Source organism: Papio anubis, chromosome 12 (genome assembly GCF_008728515.1).
Source record: "Papio anubis isolate 15944 chromosome 12, Panubis1.0, whole genome shotgun sequence".
Classification (NCBI taxonomy): domain Eukaryota; kingdom Metazoa; phylum Chordata; class Mammalia; order Primates; family Cercopithecidae; genus Papio; species Papio anubis.
The window spans coordinates 85,970,555-85,996,187 of NC_044987.1; the positions used below are offsets into that span (position 1 = coordinate 85,970,555).

General features: G+C 36.2%; 1 protein-coding gene across 1 annotated transcript in view; it reads left to right on the forward strand.

Moving 5' to 3' along the window:
• ANO3 (anoctamin 3) overlaps window positions 1-25,633 on the forward strand; it is a 323,668-nt gene that overhangs the window by 293,096 nt on the left and 4,939 nt on the right. Inside the window, 8 exon segments of the mRNA XM_031653387.1 lie at window positions 1,333-1,444; window positions 2,133-2,190; window positions 6,272-6,369; window positions 9,017-9,150; window positions 10,270-10,422; window positions 15,288-15,435; window positions 23,389-23,469; window positions 23,639-23,744. Of these exon segments, the coding sequence (XP_031509247.1) occupies window positions 1,333-1,444; window positions 2,133-2,190; window positions 6,272-6,369; window positions 9,017-9,150; window positions 10,270-10,422; window positions 15,288-15,435; window positions 23,389-23,469; window positions 23,639-23,744 (890 nt within the window).

The window sequence follows — 25,633 nt, forward strand, 5'->3', positions numbered from 1 at the left end:
TTTTCTAAATAAGTTTTGTGTTAATAAACTAAATTTATAAACTAGAGAGAAACAACAGTGAAAGCATGACATGTCAAAACCTGTGGGGACAGGTTCTGACTGACTGTTATTACTGAGGCACACTTGCCAGTCACCTTTCGGGGTGGCCCATGGACCCTTCCTACTTTTGGCACCTACCACCTTTGAACTTGGAGTTCCTCAGGACCTCTTTCTTCCTCCTTCCATGTGATCGGGCTCGTGCATACGTTTAGCCTATGTTTTCCTTAAAGGAGATCCTATATTCTATCTTTACTGAATTCTTCAACTACGTTACAATATGTGTTAGATGAGACATGTCTGTTTTCTATCACTCATTTGAGTACTAGATAGGAGCTAAGGTTGCAGTACATGCTGTCCTTATTTTTTTCTTTTAATCATTATAAAACCATAAGATGTTAGAGTTGACAGGATTTTTATAAATCATCTTGTCTAAATCCCTTATTCTACAGATGACAAAACTGACTGCAAAAAAACGTGAAGAGACCTGCCTGAGATTACCTGCCACTCAGGTGTAAGGCTGCGATAAGAGCTCAGTTCTCCTGACTGATATAGCCCTCTTTTCTCTTTACCATTCCACTTCTGTCTGTACACAAAATACTCATTCTTCAAAGAACTCTGTGGACAGTTTAGACCCTTATATTGAGTATAGACAGTTTGAGTGAATGATTGATCCATTATGTATGGTTTCTGCTAAATAATGATAGCAGAGAGACTCCTGAAAATCTTCATGTATTAATAACATACTTTTGTAGCTGTGGGGAAAGTCCAAAGATTATCTTATGAAGTCCTTTCATCAAGTGTGAACAGTAGATATTATTCACATTTTACAGATACAGATGCTAGAAATCAGCAAAACTAAGTGCCTCATAGAACTAAAAACCTTGGCCAGGTGTGGTGGCTCACGCCTGTAATCCTAGCACTTTGAGGGTCCAAGGTGGGCAGATCGCCTGAGGTCAGGAGTTCGAGACCACCCTGGCCAACATGGTGAAACCCCCCACTTCTACTAAAAACACAAAAAATTAGCCGGGCATGGTGGCGGGCACCTATAATCTCAGCTACTTTGGAGGCTGAGCCAGAAGAATTGCTTGAACCCAGGAGGCATAGGTTGCAGTGAGTCAAGATTGCACCACTGTACTCCAGCCTGGGCAACAGACTGAGACTCCATCTCCAAAAATAAATAAATAAATAAATAAATAATTTTTTTAAAAAAACTCGAACTTGGGGTTTCTGACTCCATGTTCAGAGTCTTGACATTTACCTCATCTATGTCAATGTACCCTGTGTTCCTTTTAGAATATCCTCGAACAGAATCTGAGTGGGAAAACAGCTTTGCCCTGAAGATGTTCCTCTTCCAGTTTGTCAATTTAAACAGTTCCATCTTCTATATCGCATTCTTTTTGGGAAGGTAAGTCAACTTTTTGTACATAATCTTCACAGAGTCAAAAACGTAGTCAATAGTTTAATTGACAATTACTGTTCTCACTCAAATGATTTCTGACAGCCACCAGCAGTTAAAGTTGGCACAAAAAAATAAATCCTATTTGCTGCATTTTAGTTGAATTGTGCCTGTTTCATCATCAGTAACAGTTTTGTTAAAGAAGAAAAGAATTTTTGTGCAACCTTGGGTTATAATTCCTTAACGTGGAAACTCCTATCATCTTAACATTTTTCCACCTTTAATGCAAAATACGAAAAAAGCAACATAGTAAACTAATGATTCTGCTTTGCCATATGCTTAGTACTCCATCCAGTGCCGTGGAAACTTACTGAAGATAGAAACATTTTGGACCAAACAATGCAATACATTATTGTAATAGTCATTAACTAGGTCAACAAAACATTAAGACTCTATATGAGGGTCGGAAACATCATCCAGTTGGTTTGTCGGTACTTTCTTGACCCATTAATTCACGCATCACTTTTTCCTTTGTAAGTCAGATACTTTGATGTTTAACATAGCAGAAGTCAACTGGGGACAGATTGCACCAGTGAACATTTATGTCTACCCACACATGCACTCGTCGTGATGCCTTAGTAGATGTTCTTCAGTGATCCCCACTTAAATGCTAATGAACTAAAATGTCTTTTTACAGATTCGTAGGCCACCCAGGAAAATACAATAAACTTTTTGACCGGTGGAGACTGGAGGAAGTAAGTAACTTTGGGAGTGTGGGTGCAGGAATGGGCACGGATTTGAGCCAGTTCCTGTGGGAGGAAGGGAACTGAAGAAAGGAGAAGTTCAGGGAAGTCTATGGATATTGAAGACACATTGTTCAGAAAGGAAGCAACCACATCTTTTCAAAAAAGAGGGTGAACTGAAAAGTTAAACCCCAAGATTCTCACCTCAGCTCTCTTTACTTTTTTAATCACCTTAATTTCTTGTATTTACAGACCCCAGGAATTTAGCTCCAGTAATTTTCCTTTTTTTATTGGAAATTATTATTATTTATTGGGTACATTTTCAAACTTTTAAATATGTTAGGTTTCCTTTTAGTCCAAAAGACATCATACTGGAAACACCAACATGTAATTATATAAAAGTACCTGCCCTAAGACTCATATTTCTTTATTGATTTACAATATGTTTGTTGTAAATATGGAAAAACTGCCCAGGAGTAGTATTACTGGGTTACAGGATAAGTATATTGTATATTTTCACTGCGACTAAGAAATGGGCCTCCAAATGCCACCCCTACCTAGACTGTATGAGCCTGCTTCTTCAGTATTTAGCCAATGGTAGAATTTTCACTTTTTCCATTCTAATAGCCAGTGATTTTAATTTCTGTAATTATGAATGAGATGGATAATATTTTTCATATTTTTCTTGAACATTTTAGTTTTCTGTTCATAGCCTTGAAGAACAGGGTATAACAATAAAACATGATGAATATTTTATCTTTGGAGACTGACAGTCTATATTCTAATGCTGCCCACCCAGATGTGTGATTTAATATCTATAAACCTCAGTTTCTTCTTTTGTAAATTGGTGATAAGAATGGCTATCTTGCCTGGCCCTGTGGCTCACACCTGTAGTCCCAACACTTCAGGAGGCCAAGGCAGGAGGATTGCTTGAGGCCAAAAGTTCGAGACCAGCCTGGGCAAAATGGTGAGACCCTGTCTTTATTTTAAAAATTTAAAAAGTAGCTGGGTGTGGTGGCATGCGCTTCTAGTCCCAGCTACTCAGGACGCTGAGGTGGGAAGATCCCTTGAGCCCAGGAGTTCGAGGATGCAGTGAGCTGTGATCATACCACTGCACTCCAGCTTGGGTGAGAGATCAACACTCTGTCCCTAAACAACAGAAAAAATAAGCAATAGCTATCCCAGTTCATACTGATGATTGGTGTATTAAATTAGATTGTGCATGTAAAATAATAGTTATAATTAATGATAGCCATTATTACAAAATTTAAAAAGTGTTACAGTTCGTTTTAGGATATTTGTGAACTGGCTAACCTAGACTTGTGAATCTTCTACTACAACTATATCATATCTCACATTAATATTTTATGTGAAATCAATATTAAAAAGTTTTTAATAATAGCTAAGATTTATTGAGGGCTTACTATATGCTAATGTACTCCAGCAATTGTTTCTAAGTGCTCTCTGTATATTAATGCATTTAATCCTCAAGTTCTATCGTTATATCCATTTCATAGATCAGGAAACAAAGTCACAGATGTGCAGTGCCTGCAACTGCAAATGTGATTTTCCTACAATTGTACAAACATACACACTGATGAAGTTATGATTTAAATCTTTTCAGTGTAGCTTCAGAGTCTGTGCTGTGAGCACTGTGCTTTCCAGCCACGATTGGAATGGCGTGTAGGTATAATCAAAGACATAATGAAAACTTATTTTGCTGAGAAATTGCTGTCTGATTGCTGGCTCACACGTCTGTGTTGGATTTAGAGTAAGCATACTAAAGTAAGTGAAGGAACCTGGGTATTGGAGTCTGGTAGTTCTTTCTGCCACTTAGCTTTATTATCTACAGAGTGAAGATACCAACAACTACCAACGCGGGTTCTGACAAGGAGTAAGAGAAAAATACATGACAGCATCTAGTTTGGCTTGTCCAAGGTCATATGATCTTGAGTGGTGCAATTGGAATGAATGCTTATGTCTTCTGCACACTCACTCATGCCCCTTTGTACATTCTAAGTATGGGCTCTTTCTACCAAATGAAATTTAAAGTTTTGATAGACTGGCTTTAGTGCAAGGCCATCACTATGTGAATGGACAAACCCATAAAAACTGTTGGACCCCCTTCTCTTCCTTATAAATCATAAAGTCATCAAGGCTTAATTTCAACAAAAGTGTAAATGGCCTGTCTTCCAGCCACCCCACTTTGGCCTATCCTTTGTAGGTAGCAAACCAATCACATGATCGTATATGATCATCTTCTTTTTCCCATCCCGCAAAATAATATGTTTGTGTTAAACCCACACTTTAAGGCAGCAAACACATTGGTAAATGGAATTCATCCTTAGTGTATTATAAAAGAGCAGTGGATTAGGGTACGGGGGACAACTTTCATTTCCACAGCACTAGTCAACACTGCATGGCCTTGGGCAAGTCAGCTTGCCTCTGAGTCTCTACAAAAAGGAAGAGCTTCCGCTTGCAGCTGTGATCTGTGATTTGCCCCTGTAGCTTAATAATTATTCTGCCTCAGTCATTCCAGTGAACCCATTTATCGATATATTTGGGAGAGTTCAGGAAATCCTAAATTCATCCTGAAAAAAGAGGTTTGCTTCAATGGGCGAATTTAGACCTCTTCAGGCATTAAGCATGACCATTTGCAAATCCTCTCTCAGGCTCAGATTAGGGAGTCTTAAATTACTGGGCTGGAACAGGAAAAGCAGGCTCTTAGTGTCTTAATTATTTGTTCTCTTTGAAGTTCCACTAGTACCAATTTGATAGAAATAGAAACTGTGGATCAAAGTGATAGAGAAGACTGTCTTCCTTATGAGCAGGACATGTACCCATTTCTAAAGAAACAGACCCACGCCCTCCCACCCAAATACTGCAGTGTTTTCAAGTAAAACACATTGGTTGTGATTTTCATTGAAATCACGTTTTTGTTTGTGTGGGTCTCTAAAACTAACTTACTGAAAATCTAAAAAAGCAGAAAAGCACAGAGGAAAGAATAGGATCATATTGATGAATTATTTTTATGGTGTTGCATTTATCACTTAAAAATACATTATAATATATGTAGATACTTCCTCTCCAGGAGGTAGAGTTCAACACCTCCCCACCATCTTGAGAATGGGCTAGACATAGTGGCTCCCTTCTAAAAAATAGAACCGAAAAGGAGAAAAATGAGAAACTTTCCAGTGGAAAAAAATTGGAAAACACTATATTAACCAATTAACACCACCAGTGATGTCATGTGCTTCCATGTATCCCTCATACGATGTGAGGAAAATAGCACTTCACCTTTGTGACTGGTCTCTCTAAAACACATAACCCTGGTCTAAGCGTAAGAAAACCATGAGACAAACTTAGATTGTGAGACATTCCACAGGATACACATCCAACAATCCTCAAAACATTGAAAGTTATTAAAAACTGAGAAGCTATTCAGACCAGAGGAGACTAGGGAGATAGGAAAAATAAATGCAATCAGGTATGTGGGCTTAGATCCTGGAGCAGAGAGAGGAAAACTGGTGGAATCCAAAGAGAGCTTTGCATTTAGCTAATTGTAATGTACTAATATAATTTTCTTAGCTTTGTCAAATATACCATGGTAATGTACAGAGCAACAGCTAGAACTGGATAAGAAGTGTATGAGAACTCTGTACTATCTTTGCAAGTTATCTATACATCTAAACTTATTCTGAAATAAAAAGGTTATTAAAAACAATATATTATAAACATTATGCCATACAATTAACTATTTTCTATTAGCTGATTGTTAATGGGTATGTAATATTCCATAGCATTCATTAAATGCGATCGTGCCTAACACAGAGCCTGGCAGATAGTAAGTGCTCACTAAAAGTTAGATTTGTTGTTAGTGCTATTATAATTTTGATCGATATTTCATTATAATTACTGAAGAATTCCCTTACCAAGTGCCCTCATACATGCTGTTTCTTTCTTGTTTTTGTTTTCTTAATGCATGAGGTGGTGTGACCCAGCTTTAAACTTTGCTGTACAATTTAAAGCTGGGCATGTCTGAGCCTACTGGGAAGAAGATCAATATCATTATTGCTCTTATGTTCTATTTCAGTGTCATCCTAGTGGCTGTTTGATAGACCTCTGCCTCCAAATGGGTGTCATCATGTTTTTGAAGCAAATATGGAACAACTTCATGGAACTGGGATACCCGTGAGCACATTATTTTCAAACTTGCCTTATGTCTAGTTACAAAGAAGAAAACTAGAGGTAGTGTGAGTAGTGCTTAAGAATTTGGGCTTGGTAATCACACAGGTGATGGCTCAATTCCTGTTTCAGAGCCTGTTTTCACTAAGAATGTATCAACAATAGATCTACCCCAAGAACAGCTGTAAGGGTTAAACAGAATAATGAATGTAGAGTAGATTCTAACTTGTTTAATGCATTAAGACACTTGTTACTAGTTTGAAAACATGAATGACATTACAGGTTCTTGAATGTAAAAATAATTTTCTGGGATGTTTCTTTCACTACCAACAGACCAAGTTCGTTGTTTAATAAAGACAGCCTTCATTCCTCCCAAAAGAATAAAGCAAAGATCAAATCCTAGATGAGAAGCTTTGTACTCTTTGTTACAACGAAGAAAAAAAATGTTAGAACAGGACTGATTGTACTAACGTCAAAACAATAGCACTTTATTTTCATTATTTGAGACATTTTAGCTGCCTGTGCAATGCTTACAGAGGTGCTGAATGCTCACTTTCACATATATTAAAATACGCTTTCCTTTAAAATATGACAAAACACTGGGTATTTAAAACAACGTAATATTGAGACTTTGAGTCTAATCAACTAAAAACATGACTATTTGAATAATTTCCTGACTGTTGGGGAAGAACTGGTTAGTTGTTTGGTGATATAAGTAGCTTGGAGTTATATATCAACTTATATTCTTTTTTTTTTCTTTTGGCGGTACACATTTTATCAGAACATTCCTGAACAAAGACCTGGGGGTTGTAGAAGTGATATTAACCCTGCAGTCTGCTATAACATATTGTGTTAATTTACAGGCAGCCTTAGAGCATAGGCTGTGGAATTACCCAGACCTGGTTTAAATTCCTTCTCTCTTCCTTGCTAAATTTGTTTTATATTTCCTTGACAACTCTAAGGCTTTTTTAGTCCATTTATAAAATATAGCATATTTATGAAGATTGAGATGACCCAATGCTTTTTAAACCTTCATCATAAATGACAGAACCTTTTTGTGAAGAGAGTTTTATACAGACTTAATATTCAAAACAAATTTAAGCAAATCTCTCCTAAACAAAGAGAGAATAGAGGATGGAGGATTGGGGAGCCCAGTTCATTTGTGGTATTCCTTCCTATTCTTGGGGCACTTCTTTAAAACAGGGTTTAGGAAAGAAACAGGAAATTAGGTGTCATTGTTTGAAAGAAACAGGAAATTAGGTGTCAAGTGCTTAGCACAGAATGTAACATGCTGTGAGTAGTCCTTAAGTATCAACAAGATGATGTAGGGGTCATTGCAGTATAAAAAAGTTGTTTCTTTTTATTGTCACTACTCATGGACTGCTACACTTGCCATGCACTTTAGACAGAACATTTTCATTATAGCCTTGCCCTAGGGATCAGTCTGAATCACATATATCAAATCCTAAGGGTACCATGGCACATCCTACCCTTCCCGATACCTAGGCAAAGGCTTTGTTAAAGAAAAGTGAGCAGGAGTAGTCGAGCCATTAAAGCAAAACTCTTGTAAACCACAATTGTCTTTCTTCAAGCAAAACTTTAAACAGAACCAAAGTAAATATAATAGAAACAAGCAAATCTGCCGCAACTCTCTCCTCCAGCCCTTTTTCACCTTCCGGAGGCTCTTGAGGCAACCTCCACTGCCTGATGTTTGTTCTGTGGTTGCTCCTCCAACTGCCACTTAGGTTCCATGATTAAAATTGAGAGTTGGGTACTGTTCACCAAGTCCTGTAAAAATCACCCCATCCTGGAGGTAATTTTCATTGAACTCTTAAATAATTCGTTACCCAGAAGGCCACAATATGCGCATACCAGGATATTTCTGAGTCACATAATTCCAAGATTGTACTTGGGCTAAGGAAACAGTATTGTTACTTCCTTCCCAGGTGTGAAAAATGGACTCATGGACACAGACTTATTGCCTAGTAATTACTGTTCACCACAATAGCAGAATGTAATAATCACTAACACTTAGACTCCTCATGTTTCTAAACTCAGAGAGGTGAAGTGACTTGCCAAAAATCACATGGCTAATGCATTGCAGGGTGGGAACTAGAACTTAGATCTTTTGAAATCCTACCCAAGGGTCAACTGGTTTATGTGAAACGTGATTTTTTTTCCTGTTCAGAGAGTATAGCTCAGAAGATTTTAGGTTATGAGCAATGAAAGAGTGAGACCTAATCACAGCAGGCAACATAGAAGTTTAAGTATTTCTATAGGTGGGGAGGGGGAAGGAATCATAGAAATGAATATTTGTTTAATCAATGTCAAGGACGATTTTGGTGTACAGGGCATGAATTCCTAGATAAATATGGACATATTTATAGGACCTAGGAGAGTTCTGGAAGACTGGGGCCTACTCTTCTGTGCTAACATTTTTCAAAAGATTTTTAAAAAATTCTTTATATTTTAAGCTGTCAAAACATTTTTTAAACTTTTTTTTTTTTTTTTTTAACTTTTATAAAAGGTAAAACCAAATACCTCCAGTTCCGAGGAGCTGGAATTGGTTTAACTCACTTCGTAGTTCACTATAAATTGTTAACTGGATGCTTGAATCAGAGCTCAAAAGCCCTTGGTCTGCTTTGTGATGTAGGTTGATCCAGAACTGGTGGTCACGACATAAAATCAAGCGGGGAATCCATGATGCTTCCATACCTCAGTGGGAAAATGATTGGAATCTACAGCCCATGAACCTTCACGGACTGATGGATGAGTACTTAGAAATGGGTAAGGAAAAGAAATCCGCAGGACTATTTGGCCTTCTTGATACTATTTTTCTACTTTACACAAGCTTTGGTTCAACAGAGAAAATTATCTCTTTCCTTTCCAACCCCAAGCATTCTAAAACACATCTACACCTTCATCTCAAGGAGCTAGAGATATTTACTCTTGGCAGATTCACATGTTTTATTCTCTGAGAGCCATGCATTGACCAAAAGTTTTTCTCACAGTGGGACACCTATTTTATGAGCAAATATTTTAAGCAAACAAAATAATGCTGAACCAGTTTCTTTTCTTTCTTTTTTTTTTTTTCTTTTGAGACAGAGTCTTGTTCTGTCAACCAGGCTGGAGTGCAGTGGCACGATCTCGGCTCATTGCAACCTCCACCTCCTGGGTTCAAGCAATTCTCCTGCCTCAGCCTCCTGAGTAGCTGAGATTACAGGTGCACACCACCACGCCCAGCTAATTTTTGCATTTTTTAGTAGAGATGGAGTTTTGCCATGTTGGCCAGGCTGTTCTCAAACTCCTGACCTCAGGTGATTTGCTCACCTCGGCCTCCCACAGTGCTGGGATTGCAGGCGTGAGCCACCACGCCCGGTCAGCTGAACCAGTTTCTATGTTAAGAAACCTACCATTCTACTAACATAAAGCAATAATTATTTTTCACAATAAACCTTTGCACAGACTCAGTCTGAATCTTAACTTCTGAATCTTAACTCCTCCTCGTTCTTCTTCCTCCTTTTCTTTCTCTTCTTCTTTTTCCTTCTTCTCCTTCTTTCTTCTTCTTCCTCCTCCTTCTCCTCCTCCTCTGCTTTGTCCCCATCTTCCCTCTATTTCTTCTTCTTTTTCTCCCTCCTTCATGCTGCATTATATAGAGGTGGAAAGCCCATAGACTTTCAGTACATTCAGAACTTAATTCGAATACAGGTTTCAACATTTTCTAGCTATCTACCCTTTAGCAAGTTTAGTTAACATATACGAAATAAAGATGTCCTAACTGTAAAATGAGGTAAACATATCTACTTTGTAGGGATGTTGAAAGCATTAAAGGCAATTTATAAAAAGCAACTAATTTGTCACAAAGGAAGTTTATATTATTAATTTCCTAATGCTCTTCTTTTGCAGTTTTGCAATTTGGTTTTACCACCATCTTTGTTGCGGCTTTTCCTCTAGCCCCTCTTTTGGCTTTGTTAAACAATATCATTGAAATCAGGCTGGATGCATACAAATTTGTCACCCAATGGCGGAGGCCTCTGCCAGCCCGAGCAACTGACATAGGTAAGATTCAGAAGTTAAATGATTTTTCCGTTGCTAACACCAAGAGGTGTGCTATGGTTTGAGTGTGCCCCCAGATTCATATGTTGAAACTTAATTCCCAGTGTCATAGTATTAAGAGGCCTTTAAGAAGTGATTAAGCCGGCCAGGTGTGGTGGCTCACTCCTATAATCCCAGCACTTTGGGAGGCTGAGGTGGGCGGATCAGCTGAGATCGGGAGTTCGAGACCAGCCTGACCAACATGGAGAAACCCCGTCTCAAATACAAAATTACTCAGGAGTTCAAGACCAGCCTGACCAACATGGAGAAACCCCGTCTCTACTAAAAATACAAAATTAGCTGGGGGTGGTGGCGGACGCCTGTAGTCCCAGCTACTCGGGAAGCTGAGGCAGGAGAATCATTTAAACACAGGAGGCAGAGGTTGCAGTGAGCCCAGATCGCACCATTGCACTCCAGCCTGGGCAACAAGAGCAAAATTCTGTCTCAAAACAAAAAAAAAAAGAAGTGATTAAGCCATGATCCCTTATGAATGGGATTAGGACTCTTATGAAAAATAGCTTGAGGAAGTGGCTTCATTCTCTTCCACTTCCTTGTGGTGTGAGGACACAGCATTCATCCCTTTTGCTTTCCCACCTTCTGTTATGTGAAGACACAGCGTTTGCCCCCTCCAGAGGATACAGCAGCAAGGTGCCCTTTTGGAAGCTGGAAGCAAGGCCATCTCCAGATACTGAACCTGCTGGTGCATTTATCTAGGGCTTCCTATCCTCCAAAATAGCGAGGAACTTCTGTTCACTGTAAATTACCCAGTCTCAGGTATTTTGTTATAGCAGCACAAAGGGACTAAGACAACATAACTTGGTCCTACTTAGCACCATGTTGTTTTCTATTGTGAGGATACCCTTCCAACCATAACAAAATTTAACGCTTTTAGTTATGAAAAGAATAAAAGGAACATTAATTCAGTTGAGATTAAGTTTATATTCAATATGCTATTTCATAAACTTGGTCATAACTAAAATGGATTTCATACATACCTTTCCATACCTTTCCATGTTAATAGACACAGCTCTGCCTCATTCTGGACAATTGCTGCACAGATTTCTATCATATGTGTATGACATTTTTAAAAATATTACTTTAGCCAGAGATGTTTAGATTGCTTCAGTACTTTGCTAATATAAACAACACTGAAGTGACCATATTCATACATACTTTGCCAGATTATTTCCTCAGTATACATTTCTAGACTGGAGTTCCTGTTCAAAGAGCATGCACATTTAAATTTTTGATACACAATTTGGCAGCATGTGCTCCAGAAATGTTGTACCAATTTACATTCTAAGTACATTTCTCTATTTCTGCAACAACTCCAAATTTAATAAGGATTTTTGGATTGTTGTTCTATCTTTGAGAATATGAAGAGGAAAAAATTTATTGTTCTATTTACTAGCATTTTTGTAACTGTGAGATTAAATATATTTGCATTTCTTCTTTGCTAATTGTGTTTATGTTCTTTGGCTATTTGGCCATTGTATCTGATTTGGTTATCTGGCCCTGTACTGGAATACTAATCACCCCCCCCACACACACACACACATATACCACATATATATACATATATATATAAAACTGTGTGTATAAACATATGTAGATAGATATACATATAACATATATGCTGGTTTTCAATTTATTCACTTTATTTTGGATAAGGTTTCAATTTTTATATATAATCAAATTGACATATATCCCTCATAGTTGTTATTATTTTTGATATTCTTAGAAAGGTACCTTAGAACCAAAGATTTTTCACCTATTGTATTTATTGTTGTTTCATTATTTAGATATGTCTGCTATTCTGTTTTGTTTATTTGCTTGTTGTTTGCTGTCATTTTATTATTTCATTTAAATTGTTGATGCATTTAATTGTTGTTCGTTTAAATTGTTGATTTATCTGGAGTATGTTGTTGATAAAATTGAGGTCCAGGGTTTTTTCCCCAATGCCTAATCCATTTTTCCAAGACCGTTTATTAAATAATTCAATTTTTGAACTTATGTTATTTTACACTAAATTCTCTATAAATTCAATTATATTTATATAATTCACTGTTTCCCATTGTGCTACTTATTACATATACTGCTTTAATAAACTGTAGTTTTTAAATAAAAAGTCCAACTGTATTGGAAAGCAGCTCCACATGTCTCTTTTTTTGGGAGGGGAAATTTTCTGGCTAATATTGCAAGGTTATCCTTTTAATTAATTTTACCCATTTATATGTTACATCGTCACCAAAGTCTATGTAAAATATGCTTATCTGTAAAGATTGAATACAATGCAATTTGAGTTCTCATATTTTAAGCAACTAAAATTATTGCTGTCCTTTAAATTTGGTGATGTTGTTGATTTCATTATTTAAACAATATAGACACAGGAGGGGAACAACACACACTGGGGCCTGTTTGGGTGGCAGGAGGAGGGAGAGCATCAGGAAAAATAGCTAATGCATGCTGGGTTTAATACCTAGATAATGGGTTGATAGATGCAGCAAATCACCATGGCACACGATTACCTATGTAACAAACCTGCACATCCTGCACATATATCCCGGAACTTAAAATAAAATAAAAATAATATAAGCACATTAAAGAAAATCTAGAAAATAAATTTTTAAAAACTTCCATTTCAGCTTTAGTTAGCATTTACTATACCTTCCCATAGATAAATATTTTCTAAATTACTGGATTTTACTTTGCTCAAGCCAGAGAACACGAAAGTGTATAAAGAAAACAGTTAGTAATCTTTCACCTTTATTTTTCTCTTCTACCTCAAGGAGACAATGCTATCAATTTGGCATGTATCCCTTGCCATTGTTTTTCTCGCTTATAGAAATATACAAAAATATATTCGTACACATATGTAGAATTGTGCATTGTTTTTCCTTCATGAACATTCTCCAGCTCAAAACATATTTGTCCAATTTATTTTAATAGAATAGTAATAATTATAATACTGATACATCATAATTTGTATAACCATTTACTTATTTCCCACTATAAGCAGAAATACACATATAGTCATAGCTATAAATATAAATATGTACATAGTTATTATACATGTAGTACATTTCACATATTTATATATGTGTTTGCATATAGTGTATCCATAGTATAGGTCCCAATAAGTAGGATTAAAATGTATACATATTTTAATTTTAAGATGTATCAGATTAATTACTAAAAATGTTGTAACAAGTCATACTTCCAGCAACATTGTAAAAGAGTTTCTGTTTCCACAATCCTTAAATAGCACTAGATTTTATAAGACTTTCAAATCTTTGTCAATCTATGGATTTTTAAAAAATCTTATTTTTTGAGTGTCATTTCTCTGAATACTAGTGATTGAAGCTTCTTTTTATCAGTTATTTTAATTCAGAAAGCAAATTGCTCCTTTTATTCTTCATTTTTCTCTAGGTTTATTTTATTAACATTTTAGGATCTTATTTTATTAACATTTTAGGATCTTAATGTTAACATGTTAACATTTTAGGATCTTAATCTTAATGTTAAAAAAGGCATGTTAACCTTTTTTCATTTTTTGTAAACCAAATTATTTCTCCCAAAATGCTTTCTTTTGCCTAAATATTGTGACTTTTGTAAAAATAAGTGTTTAATTTTAATGTGCTCAAATATGATTTGTATCAATTTTTTGTCCTATGATCTCATCAAGTAAACTTTAACATCTTTTTAAACTATTATTTTTAATTACAACTCAATGTAGCACATTATAAAAATTTTGAAATGCTGAATGTGGGAGGAAGGAAAGTTAGCATGCTACATAATCACCTTTAGTGCTATAGAGCATTTTTTTCCAGGATATTTTTTTCTCACACATATTTTTAAAACTAAGTTTAATCCTACTGAAAACATTAGTTTTGACTATAATTAATAGTATACTACTTCTTTATACTATATAACTTCAAAAGCTTTGTATGTGTATGTGTATTTCCATGATGCCAGATTGACCTCCTAGGAAGTAAAAAATGTCTACTAGAAATTTTCAGGTCTGACCACCAGACTAGTTCTGCTTTTCTGTATTTTTACTTTAAAAAGACATTTGACAAAGATAAAGACAGCCGGGCGCGGTGGCTCAAACCTGTAATCTCAGCACTTTGGGAGGCCGAGGCGGGCGGATCACGAGGTCAGGAGATCAAGACCGTCCTGGCTAACACGGTGAAAACCCGTCTCTACTAAAAAAGACAAAAAAAAAAAAAAAAAAGTAAACAGGCGTGGTGGCGGGCGCCTGTAGTCCCAGCTACTCAGGAGGCTGAAGCAGGAGAATAGCATGAACCCAGGAGGCGGAGCTTGCAGTGAACCAAGATCGCGCCACTGCACTCCAGTCTGGGTGACAGAGCAAGACTCTGTCTCAAAAAAAAAAAAAAAAAAAAAAAAAAAAAAAAAAAAAGATAAAGACAAACCTCAGAGTGAATGCAGATATTTCACAGTGTGCATAACCATGCATGCAGAACTTTAAGTTTCTTATGTACTATTTTTATTGCCTCAGCAAGGTCTGTAAATTAGACTTTGAAATATCTTGTGCACCTGTGCACCTGTGCTATGTTTCATTGTAGCAGACATGAACCCAGTCCTAATGGCATTTCAATTTTTAAATCTTTCTAGATGAGATCTATCTTCTCTTTGTGGAAAAAGCATATTCAATAGCTATAATGTCTGTATTGAGATAGTATACTAAGAAAGCACAAAGTGGACACAGCTGTGGTCCCAACATAAATAAAACATTTCCAAAATAAGATTATTTACAGGGTTTCATATTTTTCATTTTTGTTCACCATGATTAATCTTTCTCTTATCAGGTATCTGGCTTGGAATTCTCGAAGGAATCGGTATATTGGCTGTGATCACCAATGCATTTGTAATTGCTATTACTTCTGATTACATCCCACGTTTTGTCTACGAATACAAATATGGCCCCTGTGCAAATCATGTAGAACCAAGTGAAAAGTAAGGTTTAAATTTAAACATTCTCCTGATATGTTTTACATTTGTAATTAAAATGGGATCTGACTGGGAAGTTTTGTTCTATGACCATTAAGGGTGGTGTTTCTAAGCCTTGCATTTATGTGTTTATTAGATGAAATGAAGCAAAGTGAAAAGGACAACAGTGTTATTATAGCAAATAATCTTAGAGTCCATCTAATGTTTTTACTTGGAAATGCATCACAAGTATCAAAATAGTAAAAAATGTATTTAGAAGTTACATTCTGTGAATAGAAGTTGTCTTAGAATAACTTCTTATCATCTATATGGTAAGAATGTAATCTTCTTACCATATAGATGTGGAAATTGCAACCTATACTGGCTAATCAAATTGCTGAATGGAGCAGTGCTAGTTTCTGGGGAGAAGCAGAATTTGAAGAAACTGTCAGCTCTGTGACTAGAGATTTTCAAAAGGGATTTACAACTAAGTGTTTTCAGGACGCAAAAAATCCGTCTCCCATGTATTTTCTTTTAAAATTTAAATTCACTCTTTACAAACAGTTTCTCAACTTCTTCTCTGTTGATGTTTTAGATCAGGTAATTCTATCTTTTCATGGAGGTCAGAGGGGCTGTCTTGTACATTGTAGGATGTTTAGCAGCACCCTTGTTACCACCCAGTAGATACCAATAGTAACCTCCATACTCCCAAAGTTGTGACAACCATAATTATCTCTGGGCATTGCCAGATGTCCGCTGAGGGACAAAATCACCCAGTTTAGAACCACTGCTTTAGGTGATACAGGTTTTTTCAACTCTTTCCTTACTGAAATAAAGTACTAGGGGAAAATGTAAGAGAGCATTGGATTTGAGGAACAGAGAGGAGTTGTAGGCACATAACACAGAGCTGTAGCTGGAGATCAGCCTTAGGTGTGGAAGAAGTGACAGGAGAAGCTGCTTCTCCTGCTTCCTGCAGGAGCAGCTTTGGGTGTGCAGCTGATCTGGATGCAGGACACGTGCCACAAGCAGGATGAGCCCTGGAATAGGAGGAAATCCACTGTTAACTCTGCTGAGGAACGGACGTTTTCTCAGATCAATGAAATATCTTTCTGTATATAAATGTCTCAATTTTTCAGATAGGTGATAAGGGAATGGATATTTCCTTCATATATTGCATATTTTGGGGTCTTGTCACAGGATTTTAACTTGAAGCCAGACATTTTAGGTTTGAGTTCTAACTTTGCCTTTTAGTGAAAGACACATCATTAATCTGGACCTAGTTGGTTCATAATAAGAAATGTTCGGCCGGGTGCGGTGGCTCAGGCCTCTAACCCCAGCACTTTGAGGGGCCGAGGTGGGCAGATCACAAGGTCAAGAGTTCGAGACCAGCCTGGCCAACATGATGAAATCCCGTCTCTACTAAAAACACAAAAATTAGCTGGGTGTGGTGGCGGGTGCCTGTAATCCCAGCTACTTGAGAGACTGAGGTAGGAGAATCGTTTGAACCCGAGAGGCAGAGGTTGCAGTGAGCTGAGATTGTGCCATTGCACTCCAGCCTGGCTGACAGGGCGAAACTCTGTCTCCAAAAAAAAAAAAAAAAAAACCAAAAAAAATAGCCCTTATGCTTAAGAAATGGTGTCTGAGATAAGATCTTATGAACTGTAAAGCACTATCTAAGTGTAAGTGGGATTTTGTATTAGTAGTTTAAAAAACCCTCTTTTTTCTTAATTCAAAATAATCCAGAAGCGGATGTTAAGGATTTAAAACATACAGGCTTGTTAAGGAGCCCTCTTCCATAGCATTATTTGCCAGTGTCTTCACTGCCACCTAGTGGCAAGTGACGATGAGATTGACTGGGTATCTAGTACTCTACATTCCAGAGCCTGCATTTCATACAGATAGCCCCCAACATCTTCTCCATATTCATCGGTTAGGAATATAGATTAATTTCAAGCAAAGATATGGAGGGCTTATGTTACACTGACAGCACACATTCAGAGGAGCACCCTGTTTAATTATTTTCCCTGTATGCTTAGCAGCTACATTGGCATAGATTCATTCAGATTGGAAATTTTCGGAGGGGGCAGAAGGACAAGATAACAGTGGGAGGGGAAGATATTGGCAAGAGAGTAGATGAAATGATAAATTACTGGCTCTAGTATGGACAACGAATGGAGTGAAGCCAGCATAGCTCTGTAATTAGGAATTCAAGGTTTAGAATCAGATAGATGTGTGTTTGAATCTAGGTTCCAACAACCGTTGTCCGAGGGCAGTCCTTCTTAACATGTGGTCTGCAGATCTCCTTCAGGAGTCCATGAAGTCAGTGCCATTTTTATAATGAAATTAAGATATAATTTGCCCTTTTCATATATTGACATTTTCTCTAGTGATCCAAAAATATTGGTGAATAAAGTTTCTGGTAGTTTCGCGTAACTAAAGGCAGTGGTACCAAACAGTATTAGTAGTGATTGTATTCCTCACCATAATTTGGCCAACATAAAAAATTTCAATAAGAAGTTCAGTGTGTCCTCAGTGAAGCAGCAATAATTATTGATTTAATAAAATCTCCACTATTGAATAGATGTCTTTTAAATATTTCATGTGACAAAATAGGAAGTGTGCATAAACCACTTTCTGCTTAATTCCAAAGTGTGATTGATGGTCATCTCAAAGGAAAAAAAAACACTCATGTGATCGTTGGAGTTACAAACTGAGCAAACTTTTTTCCAACATGAAATAATGATTGCCAGACAAACTATGATTATTCAGACTTGGATACTTAGCAGTCTTTTACAGAATGCTCACAACTAGCCTGTCATTTTTAAGAAAATAATTGCTATATTTATTGCCATTGAAAAAGTTCAAGCACTGAAGTGAAAGTTAGAATTTTGGATAACTTTTATTTACCACTTTGAGCTTAAAAGCTTCCCAATGCTGATAGATTTTTTTCTGATAAAAATAAATGGCGATATTAACAATCGTGAGTTTTTTCATGGTATGTAGTAAAAATATGTCAACATTTGGAAGAGCTGCATGATTCCAGGAATGAATATTTTCCAAATAACCCATATTTGATGTTACAAAATCATGAATGAAAGATGAATTTAAAATACAAGTTAGACTTAGGGATTTTAATGTAACAGAATAAAAACTTCATTGATATGGTTTAAAATTCCACGTTGCAACTAAATGTTAGAAAGTATCACATGTAGAGCTTTGAGGGAATGTCAATGAAAAATATCCACAATTGTTTCAAATACTATTAAAATAGTCTTAATATATGAGACCAGATTTTCTGTTTATTCTTTGACCAAAACAACATATTGCAATAGATTTTATATAGAACCAGATATGAGAATCTAGCTGTCTTCTGTTAAAAAGGGATTTGCAAGCATTTAATGTCATTCTCAGTATGTTTTTCTTTTGGAAAATATAGGTATTTTTCTTTAAGAAACGGGTCATTTATATTAATTTACCTTAATATGAATTATTTTTGTTTTTAAATGAAGTAACAGACATTTTCTAAATTTCTCAGCTTTAATTTTGAATATGTTAAAATATCAATGATACATCTTTGTGAAAAAAAGAAAAAAAGCTTCTTCAGATCCTCAATAATTTTTTAAATGCAAAGGGGTTCTGAGGCCAAACGTTTTTGGAATTACAGGCCTAGATAAAGTTACTTAATCCCTTTAAACTTCAATTCTTTAATCATTATGATGGAGATAAAATATATATGTTTTAAGGTTGTTGTAAAAATTAATTAATTTTAACAATTCTTTGAACTCACCTAGATCCTAAGGCATTGGTCATAATAACTCATTCTTGCCCCCCCCTTTCCTTTAATGTCCTCTTTTCCATCCTTAACCATCTTACAAACCAGTTGCCCAATCACCGTAACCACTTCCTTGAATACGTAGGTCTTTCCCCCATTCACTTTGTTACGGAAATGCAGAATCACATCCTTGGTTCTCCAAACTCCTTGTCTACTCTGCACTGCACTCATGCAGCTGCATGTGAATGAAGGAAAATGAACTACCACACCGACTAGTTTCACTTTAAATTTGTATCACATACTTTGTGTGGACCTGACAAACGTATTTTATTTTCCTAGTTCATTTGCCCATCTACTTTTTTAGAGAAGTTTATCATACTTTCTCCTTGCTCCTCAAGCCTTCTGCACCTCCTTTTTTATTCTTACTCTGACCTGATCTTGCTTCCTACTTAAGAAAAATTGAATCAATTAGAAAAGATCTTCCACAGACATCTATTATCACATCTTCCTACCTACAGTATGTGTCCCATATAGCCTGCCTCCTCCAAGTTCCTAGAAATAGAACCATCTGTGCTCCCATTTTGAAGGCAAAATTCCTCCACTTATGTCCTGGATCTCTTTCTCTTTCCCTGAGACCATCATTCTAGTAATTCACCCCTTTTTCTCATACATTATGTATTTTGCCTCTATTTACTTTTTCACATTAACATTGAAACATGCTTTTATTCTTCTAGTCAGTAAAGTCCTCCTTGTCCCAGCTGCCTTCCAGTTACATCTTTATGTCTTTGCTCCCATTTATCACAAAAACTACATCCAAAGATCTTTCTCTTCCTATGTTCTCCAATTCCCCTTCTCCTCTTCCCTTTTAAACTCTCTTCAGTAACACATATGCCCCGTGGGTCCATCGAGATGTCGTGATGACTTTCACATTGTCAAACCCACTTGTCGACTCCAGTTCTCACATCATTTGGCCTCTCAGCAGCATTTGACAATTGATCATTCCCTTCTTAATATACTTTATTCACTTGACTTTCAGAAAGCCACATAATTTTGGTTTTCCTGCTACCCCACCAGCCACACCTGACCAATCATGTCTGCTAGTTCTCCTCATCTCAGCTTTAATTTTGGAGTTCCCCAAGGGCTCAATCTATGGACTTACTATCGTCTGTATTTCTGTTTATTTCCTTGACCATCTAATTCAGTTTCATGGGTCAATCTACTCTCACACCTGAATTCTAGCCTTGAATATTCCACTGTCTACTTGGCATCTCCTCTACATGTCTAATAAACATCTAAAACTTGCCATGCCCAAATTTAAAGTCCAAATTTCACCCAATCCTGCTTCACGTTTTGTCTTCCCCATCTCAGTTAACAGCAATTTCATATTTATAGTGGCTCAGGCCATGATCCTTGGTAATCAGCCTTGAATACTTTTTTTTTTTCCCACGCCCCACACAATCCACTGGGAAACATGTTGACCCTGCTTTCTAAACATCCCCTTTTCATACCACTTCCCCTGCCACCACCTAGCGCAAGACACTATCATCTCTCACCTGGATCCTTGAATCTTACTTAAAACTTAAGTTCATTCATGTGATTCATGTGCTCAAAACAAAGTAGTGTCTTCTCATTTTGCTCTAACTAAGAGCCAAAATCCTCCCTAAATTCATACAAAATGAGCTTCTTCTCAGAACTCATTTTCCAACACTATTTCCCTCCCTCCCTTTGTTTGCACCACCGCTGCCCTCTCACAGTCCCCAGTACATGCCAAGGACTCTGCTTTTTCTGCTTGAAACTGTCCATCCCCAGATACCCTCATGGCTGCCTCTCTCAACTCCTAATCTTTCCTCATGTTACCTTCCTAACAAAGTCTACCCTAAGGACTCGATGTGAAATTTTAACCCTCTAATTCCAATTTCCCTTAGCCTAATCTATTACGTTGTATGGTAGCCAAAGGTTTACATTACTTTCTTTAAGAACATCCAACTTCTCCAGCACCATTTGTTGAAAAGACAACTATATCACCAAGGATGGCAGGGCCATTCTTGTCATAAATCAGGTGAATGTGTATTTGTGGATCAGTTTTTGAACTATCACCTCTTCACTGGCCTATTGCCTTTCCTTGTATGAAGATCACGGTGTCTTAATTACTGTAGCTTTACAGTAAGTCAGTATTACGTGCTGTAATCTTCTGTACATTTTCTTCTTCAACACTGATGTTGCTAATATAGATTCTTTACATTTACATATGAACTTTAGATTCAATTTATCAGTTACCATTTTTTAAAAATTTGAGAGAATTGACATTTTAACATCCAGTCTTTAAACATGCTGACTCCATTTACTTAAGTGTTTATTGAATTCTCTGAGACATGTGGTTTGTTTGTTTGTTTTTAGATCCCAGCGTAGAGGTCCTATATGGCATTTTTAGATTTATACCCAGATATTTGGTATTTGTAATGTCACTATAAGTAGTATTCATTTAAATTTTATTTTCTTTTGTTTGTTGCTGAAATATTTTTTCTATATTGACCTTGTATCTATCTAGTGACCTTGCTAAATTCACTCATTAATTCAAATGGGTTTTAGATTATTTTATATTTCCTATATACATAACTATGCCATATGTGAATAAAGTCATATTTATATATTGTTTCTTTGTGTTAATTCCAGTTAAATGTTTGTCTTCTCACTGACTTCAGGAGAAAGTGTTCAACATATGTGATATTAGCTATATGTATTTATGTAGACATTCTTCATCAGATTAAGATCCTACCAGATTTTTGGTTTGTTGAGTAGTGTTTATTGTATCTCCAGTTGAATTTTATGAAACATTTGTTTATTTATTAATATAATCGTAAGGTTTTTTTTTTGTTCTATTAATGTAGTGAGTTCCACTGAGTGATTTTATATGATAGAAAAAACCTCGTATTGCGAGAATTAGCTCCACTTGGTCATGAGATTCATTTATGGCCTATGGACAACTCAAACTTATCTTTTGGCCTTCCACTGCCTCAAAACTTTTGAGAAGCTGTTAGTGGCAGGCCCCCTCCTTCTTGCAGTAGGACTTGTAGAGGCCTTTTTCTCTTAAGTGCTGTGACACTCTCGAAGATTTCATTCTGCCTTTTGAAAACCAAATTCACTCCCACCTCCAGCTTTCCAGGCTGCCCAAGAACTTAGCAAATATCTCATGAGAAAAACATCCAGGCATATGGGGCGTCTGCACCTTCCAATCTGTCACAGCAGCCCCATGCCATTGGTAAAACTCATTGGTTTCTATTGCCCTTGGTACAGACTCTAATGTAAGAGTGTACCTTAATTTAAATACCAGGAAATCAGGGTTAACAACAGCAACAAAAAAAGCTACTGCACAGTTGAACTCTGAGCCTAATTCTTAGTATTCACCCAGATTTGGCAAATGAATGCCTCCAGGAAAGGGAAAGAATAGGTGATTGCCAATTTCCCTAGGAAGGACTTTTCTCTCTCTGGAACATTCATTCATCTAGTTCTTGTTTCCATACATCTTCATTGTCTTTAAAAACTGGATTTTTGTTACTGTAGGAATGCTGACTTAACAATATCCCGTCTGGAAGAATTACTTCATTTTTATTTTCATAGCACCTACTGCATTTTAACATTCAATACAATTTACTTATTAATTATGTTTATTGTGTGCGTATCTCTCCCCTCTCCCACCCTACTAGAATGTAAGCTGCACAAGGATAGGGGTTTTTGCCTGTTCTGTTCACTGTTAAGTACCAAGCATCGAGAATTTTTCCAACAAATCATAGGTCTTGAATAAATATATATGTTGAATAAGTTAAGTAAAGAATAAGCAATGTTTATTAACTACTTAATTATAATTGAACAGTATTATGTGCATGCATATTTATAAAACATATTTTATAGAGTTTTAATACATAGAAAGTAATTATCAAAATGTCTAGTGTGTGGTAACTACTTAATAAACATAAACCAGATGAAAAGGCAATATAGGAATTATTGGGAGAAAATGGCAGGGCAGGAATCTGTCTCATTAAGGTACAATTATGAAAGTTAGGGAATGGAATAAAAGAGCTTATTTGCTAAAAGTTCACCATTAGAATGGAAAGAATAATACATTTATAGAATCCTGGCATTTGTAATACAATAATTAGGCTAGAAATGTATGAATCTTTGAATCACATGATATTTTTCTTTTCTCCCAGTTGCTTAAAGGGATATGTCAACAATAGCCTATCCTTCTTTGACCTGAGTGAGCTTGGTATGGGAAAATCTGGTTATTGCAGGTACTTATAATAGTTTCTTTCCTGCTTGCTTTCACCATTCCATGTATTCTCCACTGCATGTTAATAAGCACATTTAAACTGTTATGTTGGCATTTGGGCAAATCAAGAAAATTCGGGCCTCCACTGTTTGATCTCTATTTGTCATTCTCTTTGTTTTTGTGGATTTCAGGTACAGAGACTACAGAGGCCCCCCTTGGAGTTCCAAACCCTATGAGTTTACTTTACAATACTGGCATATTCTTGCTGCTAGATTGGCCTTCATTATTGTATTTGAGGTTAGTCACAAGCTGAGTTGAAAATGACTATAGATAAATGCTCTTCTAAATGATTTATCATCTGCCTCTTTGAAATCAGCTCCTCACAGACTTCCACAAATACACTTAAGTAGGTCCTGTAAAAGGCTTTAATACAATGAAAGCATTATTACAAGTACAGAAAAGCAAGCGCTGAATAATGTAAGAGTGTACATTAATTTAAATACCAGGAAATCAGGGTTAAAAAAAAAAAAAGCTACTGCACAGTTGAGCTGAAAACTTTTGAGCCTCCTACTTTTGAGTCTTTTAGTAACCAAGTTTAAAAAGGAAAGGATGATTTTCATCATCTGATAAAGGAATCCGTATCAATTCATTGGGGTGGAAAAAACTGATTTTCTGAACATCAATTCCAATTACAGTTGATCACTTACATATTTGTATAAGGAACACTGGATGATTCAATAAATTGTGCTTGAGAACATTTTATTTAAAAATGCAGAGACTTTGATTATCAGATCCATACAATAGTATCTGATTGTAATCCTGTGAAGAAATTTGGCAGAAGCTATTGTATTATTGCCTCATTTAGCATATAATTATTTCAATACAGTGAAGAAGTTAGCACTGGGATATGTTGAGTATATACTCTCTGAGGTACCACTAAGGTCAATTAAAAGACTTTAAATGCATCTGTTTTACATGACCACACCAATTTATTCAGAGAAAACATAGCCATATCTAAGACTTTTGGAACAAATATTTTTAAAGGTAATATACCTCTCAACTGATCTCCAAAAAGTACTTCAAATTTTGTAGTGAAATATCCTTCATCTTTAAAATGAAATGCTTACCCCTAAGGGTATCATCTGGGACTGAAATTCTATTACTTAATGACTTTGCACCTGCATACATGTCTCCTAATGAAGTGAGAGTGTCTAACACAAGAGTTAAGGCATATTTCCAATCCAGTGATTAAAAAAACTTCTATTGTGTTTTTATTTACACTTCTTCTCCCATCTTATTTTGGAGCTCAAATGAACAAAGTTAATAAAATGCATGGATTCAAAGCAAACTGTCATCATTGATCCATGTAATTTCCTCACTATTTTTTTCTTCTTTCACCATTGCTAATTCCATTACCCACCCATTCCAAAAACATCCCCTCCCTTTTCATCCGTATAAATTCTCCCACATATTTACTTGCATATGTGTTTGTTTACCAAAAAAACCGTAGTGTTAATTTGAGTGTTCTTTTTCAAAATTACTTCAATGGTATTGTTTCATGAAACTTATTTTGTGCCTTACCCATTTTATTGTTTTTAGATATATAGAGAGCTAGCCATGAGATTGATTCACATTTAGAACATTTTTTCTGTCTTCTATATGATATTTCATCACATTTATTAATCCTTTGTCAGATGGATAGTTTGGAAATATTTTCTCAACTCTATCAGTTGTCTGTTCACTCTGTAGATTTTTTTTATTTGCCATGCAGGAACTTTTTAGCTTGATGTGATCTCATTTGTCTATTTTTGTTTTTATTGCCCATGCTTTTGAGGACTTACCCCAAAAAAATCTCTGCCCAGGTCTATGTCCTAAAGCATTTCCCCAGTGTTTTTCTTCTAGTGGTTTTATAGTTTTGGACTTACACTTGTCTTTAATCCATTTTGATTTTATTTTTGAATTTAGTAAGAGATAGGGGTCTGTTTTCATTCTTCTGTACATAGATATCCAGTTTTCCCTCCACCATTTATTGAAGAGACTCTCTTTTATTGTATTAAATATTTTCCCCTTAGAGTGCCATTTAGAATGAGTTGAATAAACTTTTTAATTATAAAATAATTCTGCATTAAATTCCACTAGTCAGTGTTATTAAAATTATACTAACTTGGCCAGGCGTGGTGGCTCAC